The sequence below is a fragment of the Ostrea edulis genome, chromosome 3 (genome assembly GCF_947568905.1).
Source record: "Ostrea edulis chromosome 3, xbOstEdul1.1, whole genome shotgun sequence".
In the NCBI taxonomy this organism is placed as follows: Eukaryota; Metazoa; Mollusca; class Bivalvia; order Ostreida; family Ostreidae; genus Ostrea; species Ostrea edulis.
Window position 1 is genome coordinate 44,472,261 of NC_079166.1, and position 9,307 is coordinate 44,481,567.

Below are 9,307 nucleotides of genomic sequence, written 5' to 3' on the forward strand. Positions count from 1 at the left end.
CCATGAGCTCAGGTCTGGAGGTGCATAGACAGATGCTTGCGGAGCAGACCCGAGCTGTGGTGCATATGATCAAATCCTCCAAGTCCAGCTATTATCAGGAAAAGCTCATCACAGCGGACAGTAAAGAGACTTTTAGAGTTATTAGCAGTCTGGTGAAATATAATGCAGGGACTCCCTTACCACCGGCTACCAGTAACCAGACCCTTGCCAACGGTTTTGTGCAGTTTTTCTACAGCAAAGTTGAAAAGATCAGACAGGGTCTCGATGCCTCAGATCTCCATGACAATACACTTCTCCAGACCTGGGCAGACCAGTGCCTCATCTTGGTTCCTTCAAGATCCAGACGCAGGAAAAAGTGGACAAGGTCATCAGGAGCTGTGCTAATAAGACTTGCTCACTGGATGTCATCCCCACTGCGCTCTTGAAAAACGGCATTGTTCGCTCTGTAGTGCTACCGACCATTACTGAGCTGGTGAATACATCACTTTCAACCGGGGTCTTTCAAAATGAGCTGAAACGTGCACGTATTACACCACGTCTGAAAAAGTCTGTACTTGATATGAGAACTTTTAGTAACTATAAACCAGTATCAAATATCCCACTCATCAGCAAGGTCATCGAGCATGTTGTTGCACAGCAGCTTAATAGCCATCTCACCAGGAATGGTCTACATGATGATCTGCAGTCAGCTTATAAGACCGGTACCAGCACTGAGATAGCCATCCTACGAATAAAAGCAGATGTATAAGCAGTACTGGATGAAGGTGACGCTATGCTCCTGGTCCCTTTTGACCTAAGTGCGGCATTTGATACCATCGATCATACCCTCTTGCTGGAAAGAATACGCGAGGAGGCTGGATTGACGGACACAGCACTCCGTTGGGTGCAGCCTTACTTGAATGGCCGCATCCGAGCGGTAAAGATCAACACCAGTGTGTTCTCAAATGTACCGCTGTCCACCGGAGTGCCCCAAGAGTCTGTTCTCGGCCCCCTTCTCTTCCTGGTGTACCTTCTCCCACTCAGGAGAGTTATTAACCAAGATACCATAAACCGTCATGGGTTCGCAGATGACAGTCAACTTTACAGCCGTTTGAGTGTAAAAAACACTCAAGCGGACCTATCAAGTCAACATTATGGAGGAATGCATAGCAAGTGTCCCAACCTGGATGACTGTGAACAAACTTAAACTAAATGATGGAAAAACTGAGATTATGGTGGTTGCTAGTGCCCACAACCAGTGCCTTGTGAAGGATATCCGTCTGAAGATTGGTGAGGCAATAATGACACGTAAGTCTACTGTTAAAAACCTCGATGCTGCCCTGGACGCCACCTTATCAATGGAAATACAAGTTAACTCCGTGGTAAGGAAGATGTACTTCAACATCAGGAAAATATCCAAGGTGAAACACCATCTCACCCAGGAAGCGTGTGCGAAGGTCATCAATGCAACAGTCATATCCCACCTTGACTATCACAATGCCCTCCTGCTTGGCATGACCTATCGCCCCATGCACCGACTACAAGTGGCTCAGAACAACGCTGCACGTTGTCTCACAAGAACATGCTACAGACAACATATTTCGCCGGTACTTCAACAACTGCACTGGCTGCCTGTAAAGCAACGTGTTGTGTTTTAAAGTGCTGACAACCATACACAAGTCACTACACTCTTTCTCAGCACCAGCATACATGAGAGAGCTATGTTCTGTTTACCAGCCACATAGGACCTTGAGATCATCATCCGACCAATGGAAACTGGTAGTGATGAAGTCATAAAACAAATACGGTTCAAGAGCCATAAAAACACTAGGTGCACAATTGTGGAATAAACTGCCACTGGAACTTCGAGAGCTTGAAGCACATGGAGCATTCCGCAAGAACCTTTTTAAAATCACTCTTGTTCAAACGTGAATATGCCCTGTGAATGTAAAATTCAGTGTAACATCAAGGATTCCATGTGCAAACTCTTGCAAACTGAATTTTGATCTAGCATACGAATACCTGTATGCCAACTGTATCTTGTCAACTCAAAGTCAACCACTTCGTCACTATACCACCATGTTTTATTTTAATTCTTTCTATTGTTTTATCATTTCTTTACAGCTCTTGCAGGTCTTTTATTAGTATATTATCAATGATTATTAGTACAACCATTGTACAGCGCATAGAAACTATAGGCAAGTTTGCACTTTATAAATGAATAAAATAAAATAATAATAACGAATGAGAAGATCGTTAATTAATTTTCACCAAGATTGGTGAGCATGAAATAAAAGTTTAAACTATACGCAGAAGTTTACTTGCTAAAAACAGGATACAATATCTAAACTTTCCCCACAGGAGTTTATCCGGAAAACATTAATATTGATGATATTATTGGCTGCTTTTGATTTTCGACTCACTTTTATGTAGCGCATGTCATCACCGCAGAATCGTTCACTTGTATCAAAGTCCTTGTGGAACATGCATCTTCCTATGAATGCTGTCGCACGTAAGGCAATTGACCTGTATCTCACGACACTGGGGCTAGCACACTTCTGTTCTTCCCAGTGTGTTGGTACTAGACATTTGAACTTCCAGAGTAAAGAAAGCTCTTCCATTGGAGCTGGACATGCTTTTAAGATTTTGTCCAATGCTGACATCTGGCTTTGCATGGAGTTATGCTACAAGTATACGCTGTGTCGTTCAGTTGAATGGGACCGAGACAAAACTACATGCAGATTAAACGTGAGATCCGCCACCGATTATCCCAGTTTACTTGTGACCAAACAACGCAATATCCATGTTGACCGGGAACATTTTCCAGAGGTATGGAAAATGAATTTCCGTCCAAATAGAAAGCGTTCTAAATTATGACACATGTTGAGCTGAACTAAATTTACATTGTGTATCAATTTGAATTTTAGATAGTTGCAGGAGATTGCCTACATCATTCCTGTAATAATGTATCCATTTGCATCCGCGGTAATTGTGTTCCTACATTGCAAGGTAGTGTACTGAATCTAATATTTATTTGAGACTGAAAACTTCACAGATACTGTTTCTATGAGAGAAAAAATCTTGTACGGACTAAGGAAATGTACAACCATGACTATGTGATTATTATTATTATTATTATTATTATACTACAAAATTTATAAGGGCTAAATATAATATAAAATTACTCTAAAGCGCTGTACATAAAACAATTATGGACATAAGAGCATAAAAAATACTTAATAAATACTAGAGCTTATAAATGCAAGTTAAAAATGCGTAACAATGATAATGCATATTGTATGCATAATGTATAATGTTGGAATGCATCACATATGCATAATGAATAATGTATAATGTTGGAATGCATCATGTATGCATAATGAATAATGTATAATGTTGGAATGCATCACGTATGCATAATAAATTATGTATAATGTTGGAATGAATTATATCTTTGAGGGCTCTACATTGGACAGTGGTTGAAGTCGTTCCAAACAATGTTTCGACTATTAAGCTCTCAAATGATAATATGGCATAATGATAATGTAATGTATAAAATTTAGGGCTAGCCATTTATCACCCGGCAGCCCTACGTCCGTGGCCTCGTTCGCCACCAACGAAAAAAATCTTATTTAACTTTACATTTGCCTTCATTGTCTATAATAAACATGTACATATAACTTTAACAGGACTAGTAATGTTTACATGTAAAATTGCTGTGTTGATATTAGGGAATGTAGTAGTAAAATAGTCCTCGATCACTGAAAGCTTTTATCAGTACTCTTGCAGAATACAGATAGAAGTCAACACGTGTTTCTGTAGTTCGGGTAAAGAGACATAAAATGAGGACATACAAATGTACTGTTTCGGACATCGTGATTTTCTTCTCATATTTGAATACTATTGACAAAGCCGGTATATTTCAGACAAGACCTGTGCACCTCTCCCTGCAGTCCCTCACGCCGAAAGGACTCCCTCTTCTGGTCCCTTGCCTGTAGGACACACCCTCAACTACATATCGTGCTCGATGGGCTACTTTCCGTTCGGTTACCCTTACACTTCCTGTCAGGATGATGGGAAATGGTCGGACATCACCTTTAAATGCATTAAAGGTATTATTTGATATTTGACAAGTTTCTATTTGCATGGTACTTACATTCTCAATAAAGAAATAGCACACCAAATTAGTGCTCCTGTTAGATTTTAAATAATTTGAACTTGAAACATATTACATGTACTGTTTTCGAAAATATTACATGTACCTACAGCTTAGTTTACAAAAGGTCCTATTATTCATAATCATATGCATGATACTGATGGAGTTAGGAAACACATAGAATTAATATATTAAAAGTAAAATGCATATCTATAAATCGGAATTTTCAAAGTCATAAAACAAGCAAAACTTAGATTCATATTGTAGCCCCATGTAGTGTATATTTTTTTCAACAATTGCAGACCAATGCTTTCATAACGGTAACTACAGAGCAGATCGTTGGTGCTACTACTTTGGGAATATCACAATGAACTCTACTGCAGCTCAAGTAAGCCTTCTATTATCGTAAACGTTTAGGAGAATCTGATCATTGATCGTTGTTATCAATGTCCGCCCAATCAGCAAACCTCTCCAATCTCATTCCTACAGAGGAATAACACATCGTCATGATGACTGACTTCCTTTCAAAACACGAAATGTAAAATTAATATCAGCAATATATCCCTTGTCCTTTTAAATTGCATTATAAAATCTACACGGGCTCAGTCGGTTACATATAATGTGTTGATCTGTAGATCATGGGATCGAGTCTAACAGGGTTTTTGCGAGAAGCTCTCTACTAAAATCACCCCCTTTCCCACTGAAAACATGCGTGGTAAATTTGATTATTTTAAATTTCAAAATATTATTGTACAGATCCTCCACTTTCCATTCACAACATTTTTCTCTGGTATCATTCCTCTTTATCCTGGACCATGGTTTTCGAAAGTGTCTTAGGACTGAGACATGTCTTAAAATGGTCTTAGGTCTTACGACATGCTGAAGTTATAAGAAATGTTTTCGATTGAGTCCTAAGTTAGGATTCCTCATGAGATCGGACTCAATCTTATGACGTTAAGCAACATGTCTTAGGACGTGAAGTTTGGATATAGTGTCATGTCTTTTAAATAAAAATAAACTAATCTTCGTGCTTTTATACAAACGTATCGATAGATAATCCGGAAAAGCATGGATAAATGTTTGGCCGACTATTTTTTTAACCATTGCCAATTACTTGTCCTTCATATAACAATATACATGTACATTCCAATCATGCGTAAATACCCCGTTAGACTCGATCCCATGATCTACAGATCGACATATCACATGTAAACAAGCAAATACTAGAAAGAGGTAGATGTGCATGCGTTACAAAAAACGTCAAGCAATTATTAATAAACAATATTGGTGCCACCTTTTTTTTTTATATTAGTAGTGTTTTTAGATATATATTGGATAGGATCAATTTGTGTAATTAACTAATTTATTTGCTAATTTGCAAACCTTGTCTTTAGTAAACGGTTGTTTGTATTACATTTTTTTGTACGTTGTCCTAGTCAATTACTTTTGTATTGTGGTATACGTCGTTTGTTTGAACTTACAGTATTCCCTCAATTAATTATTCATTTTCACCTCACATATGATATAATGATTGATAATTTTGATAATCCCATGCAAGTGAAATTGATAGATTTGTTTTTAAATTTTGTACACGTATTTCATCCTTCAAAATAGTTTATATAAATGTCTAAATTTGATTTTTCCCCCATTTCTATGAATTAAACTAAAAGGTGAATTAAAAAGAATTTTTACTTTTTTGCTTCAAAATTAATGTTATAATTCTTTTTATCTATAAATTGATGCTAAGACAATGTGCTAATCATATGACAATCTTAAGACCATTTTTAGTCCAACATTGTTGGGACAATCCAAAGATATCAGTGATTTACAATTTAGAATTGTCCGAAGATAGTCCTAAGACTGTCGTAAGATTTGTCCTAAGATATATCTTAGGATCAATTTTGGCATACTCTCGAAAACCAGGTCCCTGTTATAACATATACTTCTCCGGCTGCTATAATTTGAATGCGGGATTGGACACATAATCACATGTTACCATTACGCAGAATCGGGTATAAATGTTGATTGAGCGTATTCAAAGTTCAGATTACAAGGAATGTCAAATATCGCAGATTAAAAAATCCTAGATATTTCTGATAATCGCAGATTTAGTTAGGTGGGGTATGGAATCACTCGGGGTGTGCCGAGTGTCCTTTACGAACTTGATAAATTCCTGCGAGATGTTTTTGTTTTTGCATTGATGTTCAATAAGATGAGAGTTAAAAAAAGAAGAATAGAATGGTAAATCACCTGCAATGTTCGGAATGGTCTTGTCTCTTTTTATTTTAATTGTTTTACAGGATTTCTGTTCCGCCAGAAACATGCATTTGGTCCGTATTGAGACACAGTTGGAATGGCAAACCTTGCAGCCACTTCTTGGTATGTACTAAGTAAAAACAACTTGTCGTCATAGAAATGTTTTTATTTGAAAACGGAGAAAAAAGATTTTTGTGTTTAAAGTTGTATGGTCCGAACTTCAACATTTTTTCCACGTTACATCTTTGCACGTATCTAAGAGGTTGTCCGACATGTCACACATTATTTCACTTGTTTACAACAGAGTTGTTGGATTTTAAATCGATGTTTACAAACAACTGTCACTGGGCCATTTCTAGACCAAGTGACAGTCTCGTGTCCAGTTCAGACTTTCAAATGTAACATCACGATGCCTTTAGAATGTGGATATAAGAGGAAACTTTTGATAGATCTCTTACTGCAGTGTAGCTTGATCCGTGTATTTTTTACGCATTTTAACTTCGTTATTTCCACTTTTCTAACCTATAAACTTTAATCCTGCATTTTTTTTATATAACATCGCAGATAGACAAATATATCCCCAGCAACGAAATACCTCTTCTTCAGTACTTCTCCGACAACAGAACACTTTCCTAAAGAAGTTTTTGATTGGCAAACACAGCAAGGTTTGCTTGACTGGCATTTATAAGTGGCACATGCACTTGAGTTGAGTAACACAGAATGAATTATTATTGTTCTCGATAGGAATAAAGTCTGTTCCCTTGAGATATAGTTCCACTTGGGCTTGATTGCGTACATGTATGTGTACAGGGAATTTACAATTTCTTTCACTTAAAATCTTTTTATAGAAAGAATAAACATGCATTTTAGCTACTTGCACATTATTGAAGGAAAACGCATGGATTTTAACTAGATTATTGAAGAAAAATATTTTTATTTTGCACAAAAAATAATGTAAAAAACGTGTTGAAAAGGTGAAATGAAAAATGTAAAGGTGTGACATGAGGTGGATTCAAACCGTGACAAAAAGGAGCCTAGGTAGTTAGTACACTGTGACAGTTACTGACATACACTAACTTCAATCATTGAGGGTATGAATGAAAAGATGAAAAAAAACCGAGCCGTGATCAATCTCATAAATCCTGTAAGGAATAAATACAAAATTAAGAGTGGGGCAAATACGGACCCCTAGATATACCAGAGATGGGGTTAGTTACCTAGGAGAAGTAAGCATCCCCTGTTGACGGGTCAAACCCGCCGTGAGCCCTGTATCTTGATCAAGTAATCGGAGTAATCCGTATACAAAATCAGTATGTAAAGAACGGGATAACAATTGGTATCAAACATGACAGACAGCATTTGACCCAATGACAGGTTGTATTTACAAACTACATCGTTATAATGACCATATAATTTGCAAAATGCTGACTTTAAAAACAGCGTTGAAACCCCTGTAACATCAATTTGTTTTCAGTAGCCTGTCTCGATTTAAAAACTGATCATACGTAGAACAAGCCCTTGCGTATCGAATCTGTGAATAGAGAGACATAAACACCATCTGTATGTGATGATGGAATATTGCTAAATAAGTATTGGAAGATGACGATGGAGAAGCTGAAGTTAAGTTGTTAGTTTACCGTTAACATCAACCTTTGTTGGTTTTGTGTGAATTTCGACCCAGGGCAGGGGTGTTTCTAAAAAATCCTATTGCAAATTGTTCTTAAGATCGCAACTTACCAAAATATTATAATAACATATAGGGATGGGTATGCCCTGAAGGATTCAAGCCAAAATCGGTGCTAAAATAGAAAAAAAAACCCACTATTTAGGTCAAATTGAAGGTTATGTTTCGCATCGCAATGAATAAGTTTTAGGCTCAAATTGTAAATTTAAAATATCCAAACAAGCGAAAAAAAAATGATTGATAGATAAATGAATAAAAATAAAAACACAATGGAAGTTGATATAAGAATGCAACTTTTTTTCGGAAAATTGTTTCCCCCTCCCCTATGGGTGTTTTCTTTTGTTACCCTGGATTGGTTCTTTAACAATGAGCGAAATCAAAGCTGACGAAAATTACAACATTGTAAAATTTCACTGCCGCTCATGTGTTCTTTTCACTTTGACTCAAGATGTTCCGATATATGAATTATTAAATCTACATTCTGACTTTTCAGTCGATAGTTACTGGACGGCTGGTTACGCCACCGTCTTGAATGAGACCAATAACATCACAGCCTTCTACTGGGGACCAGGGAATGATACAGATGTAATAACGTTCTTTTCCTGGGCGCCTGGACAGCCAGACGATCCGTCAATTGAGTCCGACATTACAGTTAATAGCACTGGCTGGTATGACGAGAGGGAGGATGTTGAGATATACGCACTGTGTGAAGATGACGGGGGCATAAGCTAGAAATACACCCGCTTATATCATTAATGATTTATCAAAGGCACGCGGATTTCTAATATAGGAATTGTCAATATCATTTACTATAGTAAGTACACGGTGTGCCCCCATACTTTAGTATTATTATTATTTTTCTTAAATATAATAAAGTATAATGTGTTACACTACTTGCTAGTTTTTGTATATATTTCTGAAAAATAGAATAAACAAGACTTTCTAATCCGTTCCTCAAGATCATAACAAATCTAGATTTTTACATTAAAGCACTGAACGTACATATTTAGCAGTGTGTTTTAACTGTATATATTATATGATACCATATTTTAATAAACATGAATAGTGCATATGGAATTAAAAGCACATTTTATGATTGAAATCAAATTCCCAGATCCACCCCTTATTTACTTAGTGTTATAGGTGAGTGAAAAGGTTCACAGGTCTTGCTAATTCATTGGATGTAGAACTGAGTTTTATTCAGTTAGAATCTTGAGAGTTTTTGGTCAGGT

At 36.9% G+C, this 9,307-nt stretch overlaps 1 protein-coding gene across 1 annotated transcript; it reads left to right on the forward strand.

Moving 5' to 3' along the window:
• The first annotated feature begins 1,211 nt into the window (after nt 1–1,211).
• On the forward strand, nt 1,212–8,910 carry LOC125673773 (uncharacterized). The gene is made up of 5 exons (XM_056160908.1): nt 1,212–1,287; nt 3,906–4,091; nt 4,438–4,523; nt 6,436–6,514; nt 8,569–8,910. The coding sequence occupies exons 1-5, from the start codon at nt 1,212–1,214 to the stop codon at nt 8,805–8,807; spliced, it is 666 nt and encodes a 221-aa protein (XP_056016883.1). The 3' UTR covers nt 8,808–8,910.
• Nucleotides 8,911–9,307: the final 397 nt, after the last annotated feature.